This window comes from Sander vitreus, chromosome 8 (assembly GCF_031162955.1).
Source record: "Sander vitreus isolate 19-12246 chromosome 8, sanVit1, whole genome shotgun sequence".
NCBI lineage: Eukaryota > Metazoa > Chordata > Actinopteri > Perciformes > Percidae > Sander > Sander vitreus.
The window spans coordinates 30291418-30318279 of NC_135862.1; the positions used below are offsets into that span (position 1 = coordinate 30291418).

General features: G+C 41.0%; 1 protein-coding gene across 4 annotated transcripts in view; it reads left to right on the forward strand.

The window, feature by feature from the left end:
• Positions 1 to 3616: 3616 nt before the first annotated feature.
• Positions 3617 to 26862, forward strand: part of nlrc5 (NLR family, CARD domain containing 5) — a 57682-nt gene continuing 34436 nt past the window's right edge. Inside the window, exons 1-7 of one of the 4 annotated variants that reach the window (XM_078257782.1) lie at positions 3617 to 3707; positions 5688 to 6037; positions 7525 to 7614; positions 11150 to 11335; positions 21547 to 21701; positions 24917 to 25048; positions 25895 to 26210. In XM_078257782.1, coding sequence (XP_078113908.1) covers positions 5704 to 6037; positions 7525 to 7614; positions 11150 to 11335; positions 21547 to 21701; positions 24917 to 25048; positions 25895 to 26210 — 1213 coding nt within the window. In that variant the 5' untranslated portion in view covers positions 3617 to 3707; positions 5688 to 5703. Of the gene's footprint in view, positions 3708 to 4826; positions 5199 to 5687; positions 6038 to 7524; positions 7615 to 11149; positions 11336 to 18612; positions 18972 to 21546; positions 21702 to 24916; positions 25049 to 25894; positions 26211 to 26862 lie in introns of those variants that run through there. The other 3 variants (XM_078257783.1, XM_078257784.1, XM_078257785.1) reach the window with 3 other exon arrangements.

A 26862-nucleotide genomic window follows, 5' to 3' on the forward strand; every position in this document is an offset into this window, starting at 1 on the left:
TATTTCCAGTTCTTATATGCAAATCAAGGGGCGTGGCTATCTCTCACATTTAGAACAGACAAAAAAAGGCTGGCAAAGTGAGAATGGATGGACAAATAGAGTCTTTAAACGCTTCAGATGTAAAGTTATTTACTGTCAAAGTGGCGCCAAAATGAATGGCAGTCAATGGAATGCTAACGGCACCTGATTGCTTATTAGCATCAAAATGGCTCCATGCTGGAAACCTGTACATTTATCTATCCTGCTTCCATTACAATTTTGCGGGGACCAATCACAAACTGGCTTATCCACCTGGTGCGCTATTGGTGGGTTTAACAGGATGACGATAGAGAAGCAACCAAACAGCTTTTTGTTTACATTCAACATGGCGGCCAACATGGTCTATCATCCCGAGAAATCGTGGCTCTTTTTGGTGTGTCATTCAGCACGATTCAGAAGAGATTGGATGAAGAAGGCCTTAGGTTAGTTAACTTACTTATTGAGCTAAAGAGTAGGCTATGGTGGGCAAAAACATTTATAATACAGGCCACATTTTATCCCCCCTTACAGGCTGTGGTAGTAGCCGTATATTTTATGAGTCGGGCTGTTATAGGGTGCTGCCGTGCTATCGCTAGCTATAGGTGGACCAATTCATTAACCCAGCTGCTGTTTTAATCACTGCGGGTTGACACAACATTAGCTGAGGCGTTGTTAAGTGAGCTAACTGCTCTAATTCACATTAAACTGAACATTTGGTGGTGATGTAAGACAAGGTGAATTGGACTTCTTTGGGACTATTTATGTGGACGTTTCTGTATTTATTGTTTATTTTATATAACATTGTGTTTACAGGTGTGTCAACTGCAGCGGCTGCGCAAGAAGGAAACAAGGTGAATGAGTACAGAAACGTCCACATAAATACAGTGCTCTCAAGTGTCACGCATTGAGCGTGACAGTCACTCATTTCGGTCTGTTGTCACGCACTCCCGCCACACATTGTATTTCTCACGCGGAAAAACTATTTATAATATATTTAATATGCCGCAGTGCCCACAGCGCTGCTCTCACTGCGGAACCGACAGGAATCAGGCGCCCCTGGAGTTCTTAGTTGAGCCTGCCACTTATCAGCCAATCAAAAAAAAAGAAAGGGGCTACAATAGCCAATCAGATAATAGCACTGTTGTATCTGGGTAAGATTTAACGCAACAACCAATGAAAAACAAAGCATAGAGCAGCGTACAGACACACGTATCAGCAGAGCAATCACGTAATGCACAACAGACTATGGTGCAGGTAGATTATTTTCTGAAATATAGTGACTATTATAACTTTATTTTTCTCAAAATATCACGACTCCTCCAAATCTCAGAGAACACAGATATATTTTGAATGTGCACAGAGTTTTGAACATGAGCAGAAATGTTGCTCAAACTTAAAAATATTACAGTCCAGGGTTTATTAATCCATTAAAATGAATTCATGTATCATAGAGGTGAATAATTGTCATATGCACATTTAAGGAGGTTACTTCCTCAACAAGAGACGCAAAAGAGGAGGGAGGAGTAAATGATGCCTAGGTTACATGTGTGCTGACTCAGATATAATTAGAAAAGTCGATCGAGAATAAATAGATGAAAGCAATACAGAATGCCTGAGAGCCTTCCTGCTAAATATTCCATCATGTTTTTATATTTGGATTGTAATCTATGTTTCCCTTTACATAAAGATATTGCCAGCATCTATAAAAGGTAGAAATAGGTTTATAAACATTCACCAGAATGCAGGAAATGAAGTGTTTAATGCTCAACATTTTCTGGGGGAGGACCCCCAGACCCCCGCCTCATTACTCACCATGTCTTCAAAACTTGAGAGCCCTGTAAATAGTCCCAAAGAAGTCCCATTCACCTTGTCTCACATCACCATCAACGGAAATGTTCAGTTTAATGTGAATTAGAGCAGTTAGCTCACTCAACAATAGGGTTGGGCATCGTTTAGATTTTAACGATTCTGATTCCAATTCCGATTCTTCCTTTCGATTCCAGTTCTTGACGATTCTCGGTTACGATTCTTTGAGGGGTGGAGTTGAAACGGGTCACATGCCTATTTTCACAAATAAGAGGAAAGTTTTATTTTGAGTCAATGGTGGTTTGCAGTTTTACTGCTTTTTCAATGTAAAATAAAGCCACACTAGAGCGCTGCTTACTGCGCTCCAAGGCTGCAACACAACAAGCGCCTGCCCGCTTTCGGAAACCCAAACTTGCGCGTATTAAATTGGGAAGCGATGATCGGATTTGAAACCAAATCCTCTAAACGATTCCAATAAAGAAACGATTCCGATGGAATCGTAATTTTTGAAATGATTCCAAGTAGGAATCGGTTCTCGATGCCCAACCCTACTTAACAACGCCTCAGCTAATGTTGTGTCAACCTGCAGTGATTAAAACAGCAGCTGGGTTAATGAATTTGTCCACCTATAGCTAGCAATAGCACGGCAGCACCCTATAACAGCCTGACTCATAAAATATACGGCTACTACCACAGCCCGTAAAGGGGGGTTAAATGCGGCCTGTATTATAAATGTTTTTGCCAACCATAGCCTATTCTTTAGCTCAATAAGTACGTTAACTCACGGCCTTCTTCGGCCAATCTCCTCTGAATCGTGCTGAATGACACACCAAACAGAGCCACGATTTCTCGGGATGATAGACCGGACAACAGAAAGTTAGCCAGCATGTCGCCTGGAATATCCAGAGGCGGGCATCCAGCACCTGTCCTTGCAGTACCAGCGGTAACGTTGACTTCTTGGACTTGGACATCATCCACACGAACACGGTGCTCAATCAATCTTAAACAATTTAAAACACCGTTGTCTATGTATATTTCTTGAAGAGCAGTTATCTGCCTTAGTATTTCCAAAAATTCTTCAATATGTGCCAAAATAGTATCTGCTGATAAACCATGTTGTTCAATTTGATCTGCTAATGATAGCATGCTATCTCGGAGCCCACCGATGTCTTCCATTAAGTCCACACTCTCACTTCGCCAGCCTTTTTTTGGCTCTGTTCTGAATGTGAGAGATAGCCACGCCCCCTGATTTGCATATAAGAACTGAAAATAAATAGAGAGGGAAATCAATAAATGTGACATTAGGAAATAAAAGTCCACGAAAAAAAAAACATGAAATAAGTAAAAGTAAAACCTTTTAATTTATTTAACCAATTAATTCATTTATATATGAATACTTACATTTATTTAATTATTTATGTATTTATTGCCTCGTTTATTTATTTCATGATGTACTTCAAAGGCATATTTATTTTTGTATTCATGTATTTATTAATTTATTTAATATTAAATAAAACGGCATTTCATAATGGCAGGGATGCAAAACTCGGCACAACACCTGACGGACATCTCTTTTTTTAAAGATTTTTTTGGCATGCAGCAAGCCTTTATGCATGGGGCGTCCCACCGACGGACATGTCTCCTAACGAACATAATCCCACAATTCTCATTGAAATAGGCTACTTTACTAGCTTTGTAGTTAATTAAACACACACTCCCTCCACCGCATCTGTCGGTCCCCTTTCATGGCTGACTTGGCGCAATTAACTGAATTGGAGTTGCTGCGCAAAAACGAAACCAAAACAATACCCTGTCCTTGGTTTCGTTTTAAAATAATAGAAACGCAGGCTGCAGTGAGACGCAGTCTAAGACAACAGTTGTTGGTGAGTGCTTATATTTATCACTTTTAGCACATTTTTAAACGAATATGAACTGCACCGTTTAATGAAACCTGTAGGCCTACCTGTGTCTGTGTCTGTACTGTAGGGCAGCAGATAAAAACAACTCGGAACACTTAAATGCCCTCGGTTATACATTATTTCAGGACAGGTTGAGGATTTCAGAAATAAAAGCGCACTTTCTGACGTTATGTGTTTTTCTGGGACAAGTCTTTTACACTGAAGGCATGAGATAGCCACATTTAAAAACAAACAAAATCAGCCTTTTTTGTCTCATGTCTGACATGAAAACAGGATATTGCTTTTCGAAGTAAGCACAACTATCTCAGTTGTCTGTTTCTCATTAATGACTCACCGAAGATACCCACATTTGAATTGAATTTACACAGTGCGTCAATAGTAGAAACTACAACTATAGCATCATCAACAACTATAGCACAAAGCACCAAGGGAATATTTATGGACGATGATTAGGGCCACATGTGAAAATGTTATTTCAGTTCTGAGTTTAAACTTAGAATTCTGAGAAAGAAGTTCAGAATTCTGAGTTTAAAGTCATGATTCTGACTTTTTTTCCCCTCAGAATTCTGACTTTAATCTTAGAATTCTGACTTAAAACTCAGAATTCTGAGTTTAAACTGAAATAAAATGTTCACATGTTGCCCTAATCGTCTTCAATAAATATACAATATTGGAAAGTTGATGTACATTTTTAAACCAACCACATCCCGTGCGTGAAACGTTTTAGTGTTATAAATGAAAGCCAACATGTCCATTAAATTAAAGGTTAGTTTAGAGGTTCCATTAAGAAATTAGCAAGTTTAAATTAACAAAAGAGCAGCACTATTTCTAATTACTGCATGTGAAAAGGCCTCTACTTCTCTGCATCCACTTTATAAACTGGCTTGATGATAATGATGTCATGAGGTGGTCATTAGGATATATAGCCCTCTGAGGTGCAAAGGCTCTTTTGCAGTTCTGCGCAGGCTCCGCGTAGAGCTTCCGCCATAGCCTACGTAAGTGGCCTGATGTTTATACTTGTGCGCTGGTGTGTGTGTGTGTGGGTGGGGAGTGTGTTAGAGCGAGGGAGAAGTGAGAGAGTGACAGTGATTAGCTTCGGGGCGAGTACCGACTCGTATCTAGAGTCATAGTGAGAGAAACAAAGTGTCTCCCCTGTGTTTTCTGACCAACGTGGGAAATCCTTAGCAGGAAACGTTAACCCTCTCCTTGATTTCATGTTGTTTATGGAGAAGGAGAACCAGGAAATGAGTCAGGGGAAAAGCAACGCTACCAAGCCACGGCCGAGCGACGTGTGACGCTGCAACGTGTAGTTAAATTTTTCGAGAGGTGCGCGTCAGGCTATGGCGTAGGGTCCAGCGTAGACACAGAGGGGTCTGCGGGGGTACGCCGTCGATTCTGTGCAGAAACATAAAAGGGCCTTAAGTGTGTGAAGTGACTAATTGGAACACACAAAATGTAGGTGGCTCCCCATTAGTTTAAAAAAGGTGTTACTTAGTTTTGTTGTATTATTACCATCAGTTAAAGCTATCTTTGATGGATGAGATTGGTTGTGAATGTATAGGCTATATGTGTGCTTGTTTTCATGTTTACTTGTTTGTTTATTAGCTGATTAGGGCTGGGACGATATGCTTTTGTCCCGATTCTTTCACGATACATGGGTGCCCATTGGATTTGAATTGCGATTTTCGTTAATTGCGATTCGATAGTATTGAGTACTGCAATTTTCATTTGCTTCTTTAACAACAAAACAAGATAAATTATACACTTCTAGAGACAATATATCATGAGAAATTTCTAAAAACAAATCCATAAACATGAAATATATCGGTGAATCATTGGTAAAAAAATAAATAATAAATAAAATATTGATTCTGGGGAAAATAATCAATTTTAAAAATCGCCACGATAAATACGTGAATGGATTTTTTCCCCCCACCCCTACAGCTGATGGAGTCTGACCATGAATGAGGAGGCTGACCCTGACAACCTAAATGTGAACTCCGTCTTAGCTCAGGAATTCTCAGAACTGCTCCAAGTCCTTAGCAGTCAGTCACCCGCAATCCTACTAAAGTTGTGCCAAATAATGCCCAGTGATGCTCGTCGGAACATCAACATGGACCCTAGTAGCTGTTCTGCAGCAGCAGTAACCGAACATATCAAAGTGATGTTGGAGTACTTCAGGGTGGCCAACCATGCAGATTGCTGCAACTTTCTTCAGAGCATGTGTATCTTATGTGAGGGCATCCCCATGCGCCTGGAGTCGAGGCTTATGTCAGTGGCTGGATATGGAAATAGTGAGTATGAAATAATGCTATGAATGTTGACATGAGATGATAATCTTATTTATATTTTATACTGATTGCTAATATCTTTCAATGTGAGAATAATAAGATGCTTTATTGTCAATGCGTGTTAAACAAAACCAAATTCAGTTTGGCAGCAATCCATTTGTCTTAGCAGCATATATAAATAAGTATAAATTGTAATCTACATATACATATACAATATATATCTATAGAAATATAAAGAGTTGTATACCTTACATACATTGAAAATATACAAAGTAGCCTGTATTTAAATTACAGAGTGCCATTTTAATATTTACAGACAGAATCAGCCATGCTTGCGGCTCTGTGAGCGTGTCTAGGCGTATAATGTTTAACAGCTCAACATTTTAGTTTACACTCACTTAAAAAAAAGTACAGATACATATGTGCTTCCAGGACAAGAACAACCATTTCCTGGGGGAAAGTCTTGTGTTTTAACCTTAACTTGTTCTGTGACACGAACTTCGCTCCCACTCTTGAAAGTCTTGTGTTTTGCGTATCATCCACTAGGCTGCCTCACTTCCACAGTTGCACTTGGGGCCTGGTTGATGCAGATGTAGATGTTTACGGTTGAAAGCCCAGTGCAACTACTGTACATGGCGTAAAATGATACGCCAAAAGCCACAAAAAAGCATTGTGTTACCAAGCAAAATGATTTAACAGATTGGCGTGTATAAATATACAGCATTCCGTAAGAACAGACTTCTCAGTGTATTAAGGACCGTGAGTTCATGGCAGAAATGTATATAAAATATAATACATTTAATATGTATGTGTATTAAATGGTAATTTATCAAAAATTACAGGGCAGGAAATGAATTGGGGCTGCATTTCACGCATTCGTGGGTGAAAATGAAAGTCTCTTATGGAAAGCACCTTTGCATTGCACCATTGTGTAATTAAATAATTCACCAGTGTTGCAGTTAAGCAGAGTCTTTATTTCGCAATAAACAAAAAAGAGCCTGATCAGAATAAAATGTATGTGTAACCAATTTGAACAGAACTATTTTGCCTATTCTGTTTACTTTTGCTTTTGGAATATATAATCCACTGTATCTTGTATGTGCATGGTCGCTCATTTGAGTTGAATAAGGTGATCTCATTTGTGGAGGATTTTTAGTAAAAAAAAGTAAAAATAGCCTCATTGACAAACTGAAGTGGAAAAGTGAAAGTAAAAGGCAGCTGTTGGGAGAAGCAGCAACGGTCAACATATCATCAGTAAATCTTATGACTTTTGTTTCACTTTTGGCATTTCCTTTGATTATTTTCTTTCCATCTCTAGATTATTTAGAAAGAAACTTAAAGTCAAAGCCTAAACATCATATGCAACATATACAAAATTCTTGATAGCATTATTCTTTTGGATTTCTATGGATTATTCTTTTGGCTATTTCCTAGTACTAGTGTATTTTTGTATGTACTTTATGGTTTGTATGTGTTTTTCTATACTTTAGATGTTTCCGAAAATTCCAGTCCCTGTGGAACGGATGGGAAGTCATCATCGGCGCCTTCAGAGCAGCAGCTCATCAAACGGCCACGGATTGGTAGAACACATACATAATGCTTCAACCTTGTTACATTGCTACTGTATAAACTAACCTAGAAAATGGCCATTTACTGGTTAAAGTCAATGAATTTATTAAGAGAACTGCTTACAGTGTGGCAGATTCCGCATTGCTTCCAATAGGTCCTACTGCCAATTGCAAAAAAATGGTAACCCTTTATAATAAGGGTACATGAATTATCATGAATTCATGCATGAAAAAGCATGAATTCATTCATGTATTACTTCATGAATTATCAGGAATGTCCATCCATCTTCGTCCACTTATCTGGTATCGGGTTGCGGGGGTAGCAGCTCCAGCAGGGGACCCCAAACTTCCCTTTCCCGAGCCACATTAACCAGCTCCAACTGGGGGATCCTGAGGCGTTCCCAGGCCAGGTTGGAGATATAATCCCTCCACCTAGTCCTGGGTCTTCCCCGAGGTCTCCTTCCAGCTGGACGTGCCTGGAACACCTCCCTAGGGAGGCGCCCAGGGGGCATCCTTACCAGATGCCCAAACCACCTCAACTGGCTCCTTTCGACGCGAAGGAGCAGCGGCTCTACTCCGAGCTCCTCACAGATGACTGAGCTTCTCAACCTATCTCTAAGGGAGACGCCAGCCACCCTCCTGAGGAAACCCATTTCGACTGCTTGTACCCTGGATCTTGTTCAGGAATGTACATGGATTAATAGTATCTCATGCATGACTTAATGCAGGAACAATATGATAATTAATGCATCAATTAAGGTATTTCACTCATCATGATTTCTGATTTATTAATGATGTTTATGTGTTCTTCTTTAGTATATCGGTAGTTAAATTGACCTGAAAGACCTGAATGAATGAAGCGTTGTAATCACGATTAACTAAACATCACTTCCTCATTACTACATCATGTTTGTGGCCCTTCCAATAAAGTGCTGACCTGGTCCATCTTTAACATTGATAAATACGATTTGTGACCCCTCAAATAAAGTCAGCCCTTCTGTCTATTTAGACATCACATTTTTTTTTAATACAAATGAAATCATAATTTTGTACTTCATCAAGACATTTCAGGTTTACAGACACTTAAAAGTTAGTAAAAAGTCAAATTCATAAATATCTTACTTGGGTGAGCATTGTTCTGTACTGTTTAGGTGCCTTATGTTATTATGTGAATAAAGCAACTATACAAATGCATCTACAGTATACTGTATTACATGTAAATTTAGTGACTTCAGTATCATTTTGCCAACCCACTCCTTTATATCCTAATACATTTAGTTTTATGCCACCATTATTCATATCCTTTTTATCAATGTTAAAGATGGACCAGGTCAGCACTTTTTTTGAAGGGCCACAAACATGATGAAGTAATGAATAAATAATGCTTAGTTAATGATGATTACAACACTACAATTCAGGTTTTTTAGCCTGTCACTTAGATTTACCAATGAAGAAGACATAAACATTATTAAATCAGAAATCATGATGGTTGGAATACCTTAATTGATGCATTAATTAAGAATACGTTCCTGCATTAAGTCATGCATAAGATACTATTAATCCTTGTATACTACTGATTGTTCATGGAGTACTACATGAATGAATCCATGCTTTTTTCATTAATTAAGTCATGCACGAACTCATGATAATTCATGTACTTATTATAAAGTGTTACCAAAACATCTTCTACATGCAAAAAAGCATTTCCCCCAAATACAGTGTCCTTCAACTGTGGCTGTAAAACAGCAAACGTGACATATCAAAAACCATTAGTTTATTTTTGTAATGCAAATTTTTAACTTTTAAAGATTTAATATTTGTATTTTTCAGAGAAAATCCCTTTTTCTGTGTTTGACATTTCAATGGAAAGTATATGGGGTGTGCTGGCAGGTCCAGAGAAAGAGACACTAAATCACAAATGTCATGAGTTACATGGAAGAAACCAGGAATAAAAAAAAACAGCAACTCTCAGACTTTCCATCTTAAAACATTGTATCCAGTTCTCATAATACATTCGATCTAAAGTCTCATTTAGGTTCATCTTTGCACATGCACATTTCGTACTCTGAAACATACTGTCCTTAATGCCCAGGTGTAAAATACTTGCTCTTCTTGGACATAGTTATTAGTAAGTGCTGCTTGCTATCGACATCAAGACTAACCATAAAACTCATAGTAAAATCAAAAGTGAAAGGAATGAGATGTTTCCATTTTAGGACACTACAGAGTAGGTCTAGACCACACTATAATTTAGAGAGACCCAACATTTTCTTCCAAGAGCATCCATTTTGTGCAGTAGGTATCATGTTAACTTAACCAGTTAATTAACCAACCATGTTCAGATGTGATGAACCAAAACCAGCTACTTGAATGACCAAGAGCCAACTCCCTCTGCATGAACTGTAAATGTCCAGCACCTCATTTAGTGTATTTGTATTTAAGGAGTGTTTTGGATTCCATGAGTCATTTTATTCGACAGACACACAGACCTTTTCAAACCAAATAATCCGGTTCTTGTACTGTGACTTTTCTAAATGTTGTATCTTGAAAGCGTAACTCTCGTGAAAATGCAACCAAGGGTGTTTTTTTGAATGTACCTGAGTCAAGCTTTCATTTAAAAGAATATTTAGGACAGAATCGCCACTTTTAAGATTTACCGTATTTTCGTTTTTCGGTCAAATGGCCTTTTGAATGGGAGTGCTAGGGGCACTTTTATGCTAGCCTCAAAATAGCTATTTTTAAAACACTAAGAAGGCTCAACACAACATGAAACTTTGCTCGAAGTATCACCAGGGTCTCTACACATGAACTGCAGCATTGGGAACATTGTTTGTGTACCCAGAGTTTACTAAAAAGAAAGGTTTTGAACAACTGACCGTAGGTCTTGTTGTTTCCGGCCGCTACTACCTCGGCAGTCAAAATGAGTCGATATCTGAATGTGAATGAACGGACTCCATATGAGGCTCCTTTTTGAACTACGAGGTCAATTTTGATTTTCAATAATGACAAAACAAGAAATAATCCGTGAATTTATATGGAACTAAGCTTTAGGAGCTTTCCGTCTTTACTCTCTTCCCTGTTATGTTGTATTCGGAATTCGATTGTTTTTGACTGACAAAATGGCTGCGGCCGGAAACAACAAGACCTACGGTGAGTTGTTCAAAACCTTTCTTTTTAGTAAACTCTGGGTACACAAACAATGTTGTCAATGCTTTCGTTAAGGTGTAGAGCCCCTGGTGATACTTAGAACAAAGTTTCATATTGTGCCGAGCCTTCTTAGTGTTTTAAATATAGCTATTTTGAGGCTAGCATAAAAGTGCCCCTAGCACTTTTAAACGAAGGTTTGACTCTGGTACATTCACAAAAAGACCCTAGGTTGCATTTTGGCACAAAAATCAATAAATAAATATGTGTGTGTGTGTGTGTGTGTGTTTACATATGAGCAGGAACTTGAATTGAATAGAAGGAAACTTTTGGCCCTGTGGGGTGCTGCCCACAAATTCCACCCTCTACAAATAATGTGTTTTATAATGTATTCTACCCACAGATCACTGGGAACAGTACATTGCTGCAGTGATGCGTTTACTGCAGAGGAGGTGGGAGCGACTCAGTGAGCACCTGGTGAGGGAGGTCCAGCCTGAGAATGTGTGGGTCAGACTAAGAACAGCGAACAGAGGCAGGGACAGACCTGATCAAACCCCTGCATCAGCAGAAAAAGGGGGCAGAACACCAGGTTAGCATGACTTCCTTTTCCTCTCATTGTACATCAGGAATCTGCTGAATATACTTGAAAATCTAATATTCAAGTGGTAGCACTTCAAATTACGGCCCGGTAATAAGATGGTAATAGTGGGGTAACAGTGTGATAATAAAGAGGTAATATATAGGTAATAATATGTAATTACCAAAGTAATAACTGGGTAATACATCACATTAATAAGATGTAATACTGGGGGTAATAAGGTGATAAGAAGGTAACAGATGTAATAACATGCAATTACCAATATAATAAGTAGGAAAGGGTTCGATAGCCATATGTATATCTGGGTAATGGTAATATCCATCCATCCATCCATCTTCATCCGCTTATCCGGGGTCGGGTCGCGGGGGTAGCAGCTCCAGCAGGGGACCCCAAACTTCCCTTTCCCGGGCCACATTAACCAGCTCCGACTGGGGGATCCCGAGGCGTTCCCAGGCCAGGTTAGAGATATAATCCCTCCACCTAGTCCTGGGTCTCCCCCGAGGCCTCCTCCCAGCTGGACGTGCCTGGAACACCTCCCTAGGGAGGCGCCCAGAGGGCATCCTTACCAGATGCCCGAACCACTTCAACTGGCTCCTTTCGGCCCAAAGGAGCAGCGGCTCTACTCCGAGCTCCTCACGGATAACTGAGCTTCTCACCCTATCTCTAAGGGAGACGCCAGCTACCCTCCTGAGGAAACCCATTTCGCCGCTTGTACCCTGGATCTTGTTCTTTCGGTCATGACCCAGCCCTTCATGACCATAGGTGAGGGTAGGAACAAAAACTGACCGGTAGATTGAGAGCTTTGCCTTCTGGCTCAGCTCTCTTTTAGTCACAACGGTGCGATAAATTGAATGTAATACCACACCTGCTGTGCCGATTCTCCGACCAATCTCCCGCTCCATTGTCCCTCACTCGCGAACAAGACCCCAAGGTACTTGAACTCCTTCACTTGGGGTAAGGACTCATTCCCCTACCTGGAGAAGGCACTCCATCGGTTTCCTGCTGAGAACCATGGCCTCCGATTTAGAAGGGTGCTGATCCTCATCCCAGCCGCTTCACACTCGGCTGCGAACCGATCCAGTGAGTGCTGAAGGTCACAGGCCGATGATGCCATCAGGACCACATCATCTGCAAAAAGCTGCGACGAGATCCCCAGCCCACCGAACTGCAAACCCTCTCCACCCCGACTACGCCTCGATATCCTGTCCATAAATACTACAAACAGGATTGGTGACAAAGTGCAGCCCTGGCGGAGGCCAACTCTCACCTGAAACGAGTCCGACTGACTGCCGAGAACCCGGACACAGCTCTCGCTTTGGTCGTACAGAGATTGGATGGCCCTGAGAAGGGACCCCCTCACCCCGTACTCCCGCAGCACCTCCCACAGTATCTCCCGGGGCACCCGGTCATATGCTTTCTCCAGATCCACAAAACACATGTAGACTGGTTGGGCATACTCCCAGGCTCCCTCCAGGATCCTTGCGAGAGTAAAGATCTGGTCCGTTGTTCCACGACCAGGACGGAATCCGCATTGTTCCTCTTCAACCTGAGATTCGACTATCGACCGAACCCGAACGGTTTTCCAGAAGTACCTTGGTGCCGACCGAAAGTCCTTCTCCATGTCTTCTCCAAACTTCTCCCACACACGCTGCTTTGCCTCTTTCACGGCAGAGGCTGCAGCCCTTCGGGACCTTCGGTACCTTGCAACTGCCTCCGGAGTCGTCTGGGATAACATATCCCGGAAAGACTCCTTCTTCAGTCAGATGGCTTCCCTGACCACCGGTGTCCACCACGGTGTTCGTGGGTTACCGCCCCTTGAGGCACCTAAGACCACAGCTCCTCACCGCAGCTTCAGCAATGGAAACTTTGAACATTGTCCACTCGGGTTCAATGCCCCCAGCCTCCACAGGGATGCACGAAAAGCTCCGCCGGAGGTGTGAGTTGAAAGTCTGTCGGACAGGGGCCTCCTCCAGACGTTCCCAATTTATTTGGTAATTTTTGGGCTTACCAGGTCTGTCCAGAGTCTTCCCCCACCCCCTGACCCAACTCACCACCAGATGGTGATCGGTTGACAGCTCCGCCCCTCTCTTCACCCGAGTGTCCAAAACATACGGCCTCAGATCAGATGAAACGATTATAAAATCGATCATTGACCTTTGGCCTAGGGTGCTCTGGTACCAAGTACACTTATGAGCATCCCTATGTTCGAACATGGTGTTCGTTATAGACAATCCATGACTAGCACAGAAGTCCAACAACAAACAACCACTCTGGTTTAGATCAGGGAGGCCGTTCCTCCCAATCACGCCTCTCCATGTGTCTCCATGTGCGTTGAAGTCCCCCAGCAGAACTATGGAGTCCCCGACTGGAGCCCCATGCAGGACTCCACTCAAGGTCTCCAAGAAGGCCGAATACTCCGAACTCTTGTTCAGTGCATATGCACAAACAACAGTCAGAGTTTTCCCCCCCACAACCCGCAGGCGTAGGGAGGCGACCCTCTCGTCCACCGGGTTAAACTCCAACGTAGTGGCGCTCAGCCGGGGGCTTGTGAGTATCCCCACACCCGCACGGCGCCTCACACCCTGGGCAACTCCGGAGAAGAAAAGAGTCCAACCCCTATCCAGGAGTATGGTTCCAGAACCAAGACTGTGCGTAGAGGTAAGCCCCACCAGATCTAACCGGTAGCGCTCCACCTCCCGCACAAGTTCCGGCTCCTTCCCCCACAGAGAGGTGACATTCCACGTCCCCAGAGCCAGCCTCTGCTGCCCGGGTCTGGTCCGTCGAGGCCCCTGACCTTCACTGCCACCCATGTGGCAGCGCACCTGACCCCAGCGGTTCCTCCCAGAGGTGGTGGGCCCATGGGATGGAGAGATGTCCGCCACGTAGCTTTTTCGGGCTGTGCCCGGCCGGGCTCCGTGGCAAACCCGGCCACCAGACCCTCCATCCGGGCTTCCTCCGGGCAGGGTCACTTCATCCCTTCCTCGATGTTTCATAGGATTTTTGAATGAGATACCATGATAATGGTAATATAGTTATATTAATATTGTAATAACATGGTAATAGTAGGGTAATATATGTTGATGTTTTCACAGTATTATAGGCTACTATCAGCGTAATACCTTCCAAATTAGATAAAACTTCTTGGAATTTAAAATTGGTAATTACCATAGTATAATGCTGAAATTCATCCACCCTTTATGTTCCAAACATTTTGCTTTTGTTTCAAGGTAATTCTTTGCAAATTATATGTTTAATCTTGTGACTTCTTAACTGGAAACACGTCTGGTAGTTTCTGTGTAACAACCATGAATCAGTGCTGCAAAATGCAAAACTGCCTGTTTCTATTGTATTACATGGTAATATTAGGTTAACGGAGGTGTAGAGATGACCTGGAAATGCTTCTGGTAGTTTCTGTGTAATTTCCATGACTCAGTGCCGCAAAATGCAAAATTGCCTGTTTCTATTGTATTAGGGACTGTTCGTTATTTATTTCAGGGGCCACCGGAGGAGTTTTGGGACCTTTAGTCAAAATAGACCTGACCCTCCCTACACCAGCAATAAATTTTGGATGACACGGAAAAAAGGGATGACCCTCCCCAGCAGTTTATTGATGCCTTCTGTACTGGTTTGCGCTTGGCAAAGACATACAGATAACTAGGGCTGTCAATTGATTAAAAAAATGAATCTAATTAATTACATACTCTGTGATTAATTAATCTAAATTAATCGCATACGTAATTATTGCCCGGTGCCTTCACCGATACTTTTTAAGAAAGTAAAAAAAAAGTCGGCAACATTAAAGAACGGCTTGTTTATTACGAAGGCCATATGGTCAAAATGAAATGATTTAATAATAATGTAATACCTATAACAATAACTTATTTCACTAGTAAATTGCTGTTGAATGAGAAAAACAACCACCAGATGGGAAAAGGGCATTTAACAATAACTTTGAATGCACCACGAGGCTGTAGGTTACCAGTTTCATTGAACGCACCGTCTGTGTTTTTCTGACAACGGCAGCTGCAGATTGTTACATCCCGGTGTTGAATCCTCTACAGTGAAATACAGTCACACTTTTCACCGTTTAGCATTAGCTGTCAGCATTTTAACCGTGTTTAATCCAGCTACTAGCTAGCGGTAGGCTAAAGTTAGCTGCTGTCAAGTAGCGTCCCGTGCAGCGATGTTTCTGTTGCCGGTTTCAATGACGGTTTCAGAGCATCAGAGAGAAGTGCAGACATATCAGTGGCACCGGAATGAGGCGCCGAAATCTGCGTTGCTAATCGGTCCGGTAGATACAGGTCGTGAAGGCACCTGTGCCGTATTAGCACCGGATATCGGTACCCAACCCTATTAAGGAAGAAGATTTTAGTAAATGTTCCATTTAATGATCCAGGCAGCACATTCGCATCTCCCTCCTTCTTTTTACAGTTGAATGGTGGCTAGAACGGCTCCGGATCAAAGCTCAATATGGAATGGATTAATCTGCGTTATTTCTTTTTTTTCTCAGATTAATTAATCGAAATTAACACGTTATTTTGACAGCCCTACAGATAACCATTATTTGTTTACAGCCATGGCATACGTGACTAAACCGCCTTCTCATCTTATGCATCACACTCCTCTGTTATGGTAGATTTACTCACTAACATTGTTGTGGAAACACAATAAGCATGGAAACTAAATGCACACTTCCTGCATTACTGCATTACTTCAAATACTAAGTTACTCATCTAGTAAACTAGTATTCACATGAAATAAAACAATAAAACATTGAGACCATTCTGACCAATGCTTCTGGTAGTTTCTGTATAACAACCATGAATCAGTGCTGCAAAATGCAAAACTGCCTGTTTCTATTTTATTACATGTAATATTAGTTAACGGAGGTGCAGAGATTACCTGGAAATGCTTCCGAGTTCCAAGTTTATTTGACTTAGAAAGGGTGAAACTGGGAAATGAAACACAATGACCAGTTACTTACATACAGTATTGATGAGTCATAAACATTATACAATGATAATTGTAAACACAATATAACTGCACGTAACTGTAATGCGGTAGTATATACAGTAGCTAACATGTAAGCTGAATGAATAAAGGTAATACCATACTAGCCGCTTCAATCCTCGACATTCCATGCCTTTGGTAACATTCTTGGTATGTGAAACAGATGCTGACATACTGTTCGGATATCTTTGTTAATTATTTTCAGAAAGTTTGATGTGCAATATGTATATTTTTGATGATGATTGATAGCTCATATTAGACTGACGGTATGCTTCATTAAGCTGGTTTGCCATTATTATCTTGGGTTGTGCTACATGTAAGTATATTTTAGTTTATTTAGATAAACAATATAGGTTAAACTATGTACACTGTGTAACAATACATTACATATTTCCTTTATTTCAGCTTACATGTTAGCTACTGTATATACTACTGCATTACAGTGTCGTGTAGTTATTGTTTTTACAATTATCATTGAGTCATTGATCATTGAATAATAGAATAACAGAGGTGCAGAGATTACCTGGAATCTCTGCACCTCTGTTATTCTATTATTACCATGTAATAAAATAGAAACAGGCAGTATTTCATTTTGCAGCACTAATTCATAGTTGTTACACAGAAACTACCAGAAGCATTTCCAGGTAATCTCTACACCTCTGTTATTCTAATATTACCATGTAATACAATAGAAACAGGCAGTTTTGCATTTTGCGGCCCTGATTCATGGAAATTACACATAAACTACCAGAAGCATTTACAGGTCATCGCTACACCTCTGTTATTCTAATATTACCATGTAATACAATAGAAACAGGCAGTTTTGCATTTTGCGGCCCTGATTCATGGAAATTACACATAAACTACCAGAAGCATTTACAGGTCATCGCTACACCTCTGTTATTCTAATATTACCATGTAATACAATATAAACAGGCAGTTTTGTATTTTGCAGCACTGATTCATGGTTGTTACACAGAAACTACCAGACGTGTTTCCAGTTAAGAAGTCAAAAGATTAAACATATAATTTGTAAAGTATTACCTTGAAACAAAAGTGAAATGTTTGGAACATAAAGGGTGGCTGAATTCCAGCATTATACTATGGTAATTACCAATTTTAAATTCCAAGAAGTTTTATCTAATTTGGAAGGTATTACGCTGATAGTAGCCTATAATACTGTGAAAACATCAACATATATTACCCCATTATTACCATGTTATTACAATATTAATATAACTATATTACCATTACCCAGATATACATATGGTTATTATTGAACCCTTTCCTACTTATTACATTGGTAATTGCGTGTTATTACATCTGTTACCTTCTTATCACCTTATTACCCCAGTATTACATCTTATTACTGTGATGTATTACCCAGTTATTATTTTGGTAATTACATGTTATTACCTATATCAGCCAATGTCAACTGGTGGCCCACGGGCCACATCCGGCCCGCCAAAGCGTTTAGTCTGGCCCACAGAATAATCATGAATTCAGAAAATGTGAAGAGGAAAAAAATGCGTTCTGTTATTTAGCATTTCAAGCATTTACAGCATGTAACATTACACAGGTAGAGCACAAACCCAGCCCCTGTATTTGCATCTCTATTCACATGCCGGGATTCTGTACAGCGATGTCTGCGCGCCACACACACACAGCTGAGCCGAGATGTGTGTGCGTTAAAACACGCAGTACCTGACTGGGAACGATACAAAGAGGATTACCAATGGCTGCTGGGGCAGATGAACTCACGCTAGTCTCGTTACTTAAGTAGGCTACAATAAAACCTTTGTGAGTAAAAAGTCAATCCTTATCAATGCACTCACCTGTATAGACAGGCATAAACATGTAGAAAGCGATATTTCAATCTGCTCTGTCTGCTCAGTCCACTCTTGTCCACCGCGCTGTTTTACGCGAACACAGCTCTACTCTGCAAATAGCGAATTTTTACAAACAAGCTAAAACAAAAGCTGTCTGTTTGTAGTCTAACTGTTTTAGTTTGCTGGGAATCTTGAAATTTGGACAAATTCTTATAAATTTAACTGCTGGCTGAACGAGCCATCCTCTCCGCTGGAGCGGTAAACCTATGGATGTATTATAAGACCAAAACAGATGCATGTGGCTACTTAATATGCATGTGAATGACACGATCGTTATGTTCGCGTTCTTCATTGTTGATGATGATGTCACGCTTCACTAGGACAGGAACCCAAAAGCAGACAAGGACAAGGTAAGTAGAGTGGAAAAAAGGTAAGTATTTATTTGGTTTTGGTACGTGGAAGCAGGAGAAATCCAGCTGGTGAGGCAGTGGGTGGAATTGAGTCGGCTGACGGATTAGTGCAGACTCAGTAATAAAGGTGATGCAGACGACCAGACGGTGATGGAGTGAATCTTCCAGGTCCCAAAACTGAAGACAGAGGAACAGGCAGATTAGCAACGGTAAAACGTCACAAAAGAGCAGAACAAACTTCTCAAACTTACTAACTGGCAATCTAGCAAACATACTGGTGAGAATAACGATCCGGCAGGGAATGGATGTCAGTTCACGGCTTAAATGGTGGAGAGGTGATGATCAGGACCAGGTGTGCAGATTGCAGATGAGATACAGGTGAGTGTGATTGCGGATTCTCCCGCCTTGCTTCGTCGCCAGGCAACTAGACAGGATGCGTTCAGGAACTCAGAAAAACACTGACTCACAGGTGAAAACAGAAACTGAGGCAGAAAGTGAACCTAGGAAGCAGGATTCCTGACAGATTATGCTGGTTGTATTGTTTTGCAACAGCATCATTTCATCGCAAATGGGGCATACATGACGAATGCATAGCTTGCTTATCAGTCCATTCATCATTCACCATTACCTGACAACAGCCATTTCTTTCTGCAAGCATTTTCCACCAATCAGGACACTGCATACTACAACCATGTTTCCCTAATCACAGACTTTAACCATCACTCCTCAGTGAACGTGAAAGCGTATTAGGTATAAATTCATTTTATTTTCTTTATTTGTAAGTCCGGCCCCCGGAGTGTCTGCTTAGAAACATTCTGGCCCTTGGAAAAATGCAGTTGATGACCCCTGACCTATATATTACCTCTTTATTATCACACTGTTACCCCACTATTGCCATCTTATTACCGGGCCATAATTTGAAGTGCTACCATTCAAGTTTAAAATATAAATATAATCAGGGTGTGATTTGTGAGGGGGAGGGATGTGTTTTTTTGATGATGCACAACAAAACAAAACATGCAAGAATTAAATCTCCCTTCCAATACCATGGCCGGCCATGCCAAAACACTCATGCACGTCAACATCCAATGGAAAATAATCTCAAAGTGAAATAGCACAACGTGGTGTCAACATAAAACACAGTGCTTTCAAGCCGGAGAGTGGAGTTCACTATGCGGCGAAAACAAAAATACTTTCACCCAGGAAACACTCCTCGGGAGTGTTTTAATCCAAACCACAATCTTTTTCCTAAAAAAAAACACGGCCTCTAAAGGACCGTCATCTGGCGGTGCCTGTACCCGGCTCACAGCCCCTGTTGGCAGCTGAACAACTGCCGCTGGTAGCTGGCGTCCTGGAGCTCTGTAGCAGCTATATACAACCAGCAACTGCCGCTCGGATTTTATCGTTCTATCACACTATAGACTGTTCACGTTACAGCACTTTACTTAGTTGAAAATACTTCTATTTTAGGTATATAATTTATATATATTCTAGGCTATTGGTGAAGTAGCATTGATCACTTTGAGGAGGGGGATACATTTTGTCCCCACAAAAAAAATCGGTAAATCCTACGCATCCCCACCGGCAAATTGCACCCTGAATAAAATATAGGCTACTTTAATGTGGTACATGCAGGTGAAAAAAACTGACATTGAAAGGGTGAAAAAGAAAACCCTGGTTCTCCTATGGTACAGCTTTGTCATAGGACCTGTTCCTGTGTCAACTGACGTCCTCTGTGCAAGTGGAACTACGTACTCCTTCGCTGGCTTCATCCACGACGGAGGAGCTATAGGTAGCTCTGTGTATTTTAGCCGTTTTTGTATTTTTTTGAAATTAGTATTTTAAAAAAAAGCATTTCTCATGTCACAGAAACCACTGAGAGTAAATATTGTGTTTTGGATGTTATTACCTGTCAGTATTTTTGTTCTGGTGCTCTGCACAGATCGAACACCCGTCTGCATGCTCTTAACCCCAGTTGTGCGCCGCGGTTGCCTGGCATCGGCAGCCGAATAACCTTATTTCAGAATTTATTACACACATACCGCCGTTGGGCGGAGAAGAGTACGCCCTTCAGCACATAGACAAAGACTGCAGGCAGCGCTATTTCATTAGTCATTGCATATTTCTGTAATAGGCTAAATAATGTATGATTTATGTGAGAGTAACAAATGAAATTTACACACAACACAACAATAACAATGATTTTTCATTAAAATATGTAGTTTTTTATATGCAAATGAAAAGGATGAATTCTAAAGCCATGTGTTAACTGACGTAGTTAGAGCTGTCCACTTGTGATCAGATCACCCAAGACGCATGTTAATGCCAGGTCTGAACAGGGCCATACATGTCATGGCTGGCCGAGGTCTGAAGCCGGAAAAAAGGATTCTGGACCCAAAATGCACGACACCACAAGGCAGATGCAGGTGTAGAATTTATTTAAATAGAAAAAATCCAGGGTAACGTTAATACTGAAGTCCATAAATCCAAACAGAGGTAGGCTAAAAAATGTTATAACAGAACTCCAAAAGTGTCAAGAAAATCCAGCTGAACAAATACACGGGGAACAAGCAGGAAACATTCGACAATAGACGATGAACCAACACCAGACAAAGGAAGCACACATACTAAACACACAAAGGAACGAGGGTAGAAACGAGGGACAGGTGACATGAAGGCTGAGGAACAGGTGAAAAACATCAGGGCAGGGCAGACAATCACAGAGGCGGGAAAACACAAAGCAGGAAGGAAACAAGAAAAGACACAGGACAAACAGAGACTACAAAATAAAACAGGAACTGAAGCATGAAAACATAAACAAGAATGGTACTGGGAAAGAACAACAGAATGCAGCAAAAACCACAACCATGACAATACAGACACAACATTTTCCTACTCATGAATAATTAAAGACTGCTCTATAATAACTAAACATGTTTTTCACCAAATTTAGAGCTTGATGGGGATTATGGGTACATGGATTCCAGAGTAACTTTGGAGACCTTCCTCCAGGGATGTGCAGGGAAGGTGACAGTTCTCGTTGGCCAGGCTGGATCAGGAAAAACTCTGCTGATGTCTTGTTTAGGACAGCAGTGGGCACATGGACTAGTAAGTTTAAATTTTTGTCATCATTCAATAGTTTTTTTAAATAAATATTTCATCATTTTCAAGGATGTTCTGTGTAAATCTGTTGGATTGTTGTCAGGGCATTTTGAGGCAGTGGGGATGCTCGAAAACTCAGGAAAATGGGCTCTCTTGTCAGACATGGCGAAAATTGTAAAGTTCTGCAGTGATTGGGCTCGGGTGTGGCCAGCAGGCTATATAGCTCCCCCAACGGCACACCTGGGTTGGGATTAATGCCCTTTGATGTCCATGAAATTTGATGGGAGCATAGTTGTCATCTTTAGGAACATATATAATTTTTTCGAATGTGTTTCACCTGACAGGATGTTAGCCATCTTGGATTTTGTGCGTTCATTTTCATTTTACGCACAAAAACTCACAAACCTTTGTACCCACGTTCAAACTAGTAATTATTTCGATAGATATTACAATCGGGCTTGGGCGTGGCATGTCATTCTATAGCCCCACAAATTATTTTTAGCCTTTGAATGCATTTTTTAAGCCCTTGTAACACTCTAAAAACTCACAAAAGTTGGTGCACACATCAAAATCTGTGCGCATTACGAGACTATACAGTGATTTGGTTTATGCGTGTTTAGCTGTCTCCATAATGCCCCCTAATACATGGAAGGCCTTAATTTGCTCCGATATTAACAAAATTTGGTACCCACATTGCTCTCATCATTTTGGGCATTTTTCCAATTGGCTTTCATTAGCTTCTCTAGCGCAACATATTGGACGGAATTTGCAGTGCATCATTTCCAGTGTCACGCACTTTACCCAGAAAATAATGTCTCATGCAATTTGTGCGCACAGTGTCGAAGGGGCGAGGCCCCGTTTATCGCTGCTTGCAGCTTTAATTATTTTTTATTGTTTTTACAATAGGGGGGTTTTCTTCAAATTGCACCAAACTTTAAAATAATAATCTGATCTTTGGGTTGTATAGCAAAAGTACCTACATTTTTGCACATTTGAATTTGTGCAATCCAACTCTTGCGTCAGGTGACACATTAGGCTAAATGTCACCTAGAAACTATTAAAGACACAGCGTTCTGAGCAACTAAAATGCAGATCAGCACAAACAAACTGCCAGCTGCGTATTCCAATTATAGGGGAAATCTTGTCGGTTTACAGGTCTTGGGGGGTTACGTGTGAAGAAAGTTGTATTAGTCCTTTTGTGGCTCCAGAGGGAGCTGAGTGAAGTCTGCTAAATTACCTCAAGTAATATCATAGGCATCTAAAGGCTGTCTAAATCCTGTCCAAAACTTTCTGTCACAGTAAAAACACATTTAAAGGGGTGATAGAATGCAAAACCGATTTTACCTTGTCATAGTTGAATAATGACAGTTCAGTGGTTAAATAGGACATACATAGAAGCTCAAAATCCCAGTGAAACTCCTTTACTATGCAAATCTCACATTTTGAAACTGCCGCTGAAAATGGGCGAATCTCAACAAAGCTAAAAGTTGACGTCAACATCTCAACTCCTAGTCTTTGGCACGCCCCAACATTTGCATAGGCTACACCACTGACCTGAGGTCAGCTTAGTCTTCTGAATCTAGCTAGGTCATGCAGATCTCCAGAGGTCCGCTATTTAATTACTAAATTCACTTCTGAGACTTTTTTATCAAAAATCAACTATGTAGAGGTCAAATATGGGCCGTTTTACGAAAATTGATGGCTAATTGCAAATTTTGTCCGGCTGTGTGTCGCAGTTCAGCAGGAACTCAGCAGGCTACGTGACAGCGGCCGGTGCTACCTCGCCGCCCCGTGTCCTACTTCATAGACTCCGGCTCGCTGTGAGCTAGCTGGATCTCCGTCACGAAGGGAAGCCCGTGGCGCTCCATACCCGCGCAAAGTCACCGTTTCTGGGTTACTGGACTACAAAATGCCGAGGCCCTGATGGAGCTTCAGGGCCTGCAGCTAGCCGCAATTTCAAACTGTAAATATACTCTAATTATGCCGAAGGTGAAGCTAACTAGCCGCGATCTGTACGCTTAGGATTGAAGGGACAGTAGTAGCTAACGAAATCCCTAATGTTCACAAAAATGCATTCAATTGAAATCAGACACCGTTGTTAGCTTTATAAGACCTTGGGGTAGATGTTATATAAGTGGTGTGACGAAATTCAAACTGTAAATATACTCTAATTATGCCGAAAGTGAAGCTAACTAGCCGCGATCTGTACGCATAGGATTGAAGGGACAGTAGCAGCTAACGAAATCCCTAGCTAATGTTCACAAAAATGCATTAAATTGAAATCTGACACCATTGTTAGCTTTATAAGACCTTGGGGTAGATGTTATATAAGTGGCGTGACAAAATTCAAACTGTAAATATACTCTAGTTATCCCGGCAGCTGGCAGCCAGCGAGCTCTGCGGAGCCCCGAGCCCCGGTAGTCCAGTAACCAAGAAAAAGTGACTTAACTGGGTATGGAGGTTGCCATTTCCTCGTCAGACTGTGTTGAGCTCCTAAAGTCCGACAAGTCTTACCAAATTTGCAATTAGCCATCAATTTTCGTTAAACGGCCCATATTTGAGCTTTATATAGTTGATTTAGTGAATTTAATAACGAAATAGCCCAACAAACAATGTATAACTTTGCAGTGTCTGAAATATGAGACCTGCTGTCTCGGCTCCAATGTGTTTCTATGGGGTTCGCTCAAACCAATCAGCGTGCAGCTCATCTAAATATTCATGAGCATACCATATTTGGAAGAAAATCTCTTGTTCCAAATAGAGCCATATTCACAGGATAGTTAAGGGCTTAATAAAATAGCATTCGGGCAATTTTCAGCCCAACCAATGTACCCTATTAGGAGATCTTACGGAACAGTGTGAAATACCCTATATAATCATTCTATCACCCCTTTAAAGGTTCCCTGTGTTTTGATCAAACAAAACTTACATTTAAATGTAAGCTTACTTCAGGCTAAGGCTAAAGCTATTTATTTTTAAATCAGCAGTCAATATGAGAGATATTCAATACTTGTCTTGGCTCAAGGTTAGGATAAAAAGTAGAGAGTTTAAAAAAAGCATTTAATAAAAAACCCGGCACTGATATTAACCACAATGCATTTCATCCTCCAACACTTCAGTGGGAGATTTGGCTGTGCCTACTCTGCTTGTTTCATGCGCTCATTTTGTGTTTATTCTATTCTCTCACTGTTTCTATCCCCCCTCTCTCTTATTTCATGCAGGGCCCTATCCCTTCATCCTACCTGTTTGTCCTGCAAGAGTTTCGTCAGCTCAATGTACTGTCCCACCCTCTCTCCCTGTCTGAGCTGCTATTCCGACACTACCTCCCTCTGGAAGGGAGCAACGACGAAAAGGTATGCAGGTAGCAATACTACAACAGAATCGAAATAAAACATCCTAAAAAGGAAAGAACTGTAAAGTTTTTTTTTCAAAACAGGATGATAAAAAAGAAGTGAGAGCAGGAGAAAAGTTATTCAGACTGAATGACATGGGTTATATAGTAGAGTGCTACAGACAAGGGCATAGGTTTGGTCTCAGAAGTAGGAAGGTAAGTCCAAAAACTGTTTTCTGTATTAAGATACATTTATATCAATAATATTGGTTGTCCATTAGTAGTACAGTCAAAGGACTTGTGTAAAGAGACTTTAGAGAATAATGGGTTGATAATATTGCCACTGAACATGCCCACCAGTGAGATATATTTTAAACCGTTGGTCAGGTTCCTAGGAATATTTTTTGAAAGGCTAGCAAACCAAGCAAACGCGACTAGTGTATGTCTTTAAACCTTAAGAACCTTGGGAACGGAACTCCCGCCTTTACACTCTGCTCCTAAACATGTGTAAATCTAAAATATTTTGTTGAGTGTTAAGGAATATTTAGTTCATGTTTCTATATTTACAAATATTTTGGATCAATATGTTTTGTGTTTATTTAGTAAAATTTTAGACACAATTTTTTATACTTTTATTAATTGTTATGGTTTTTTGACTTACCTAACCTTTTAGCTTAGGTTGTACTTATTTTAGGGATATGAAGCATTTGAAGATACTTCAAGAAATGACATCACAACAAGCAAACATACCAATGTAGGCACTGGCTGACCTTTTCTATTGCAGAGTTCAAAGGGTTAAGTTCAACTTGGTAAACTAATACATTACTGTTGTCATTCTTACATTCCTCATGTCCTGTGTTCTGAGCAGAGAGCCATTGTGGATTACCTACTTTCCAATCCAGAGCAAAGCTGTTGGGTGCTGGATGGCTATGAAGAGTTTCACAGCAAACTCACCAGACAAGAGGTGCAGAGAGAGCTTTTGGACCCAGAACAGCCTCTGCCTGTTGCAGACCTCATCTCAGGGCTGTTAAATCGCCATCTTCTTCCAGGATGTACTGTGGTGGTCACCTGTCGTGCACGCGATGTCATGGATTTTGAAGGCATATCAGATAAAGTTGGGCAGCTGCAAGGGTGGGACTGCCATGAGATCAAGGAGTATGTGGACAACTTCTTTCAAATTAAAGGTAAAAACATGCATCCTTTTATATTTACATTGAGATATTTGTTATTCTGCGTAGTGTCACAAAGAGGATGAGGGAGAGTGTCATCAAGGAAAGGACCCAAACTCAGACAGTCAAGACAGCAGGACGATTTCAGTGGTTTATTTATGAAATATAGCTTACACACAAACAAAAGAAGGCAGACTTGACCAGGCTGGACAGGCAATAGGTCCAGCAGGCCAGTAACAAGCAGACAAGTAACAGAAGCTCGAAAACAATGACTGAATATGCCTATTACTCATAGAATCTGGAGTTACACTACGTAACTTCCGGTCTATTTCAAATATACTCCACTCTCCAATGCTGCGTTTCCACTTACCACAATTTGGGCGTTTTCGGCAGCGCGATTACATACAAAGTCAATGCAAAGACCCAAATAGACGCGAGTGGCGAGTGGCGTGAATGACACGAATGCCGCAATGTGAATGACGCAAACACGCATTATTCGCGTAATTTGAATGTTAAGTTTGGTTTGTAGAGCAAAATGCAGGGTGTCTTCTGTTGATCAGCCTTGCCATCCATCCATATGTCCATCCATCCATCCATCATCTATAACCACTTATCCACAGAAGGTTTCCAATCACTGTTTCACTGTGCCGCCCCTAGTTTGACCTAC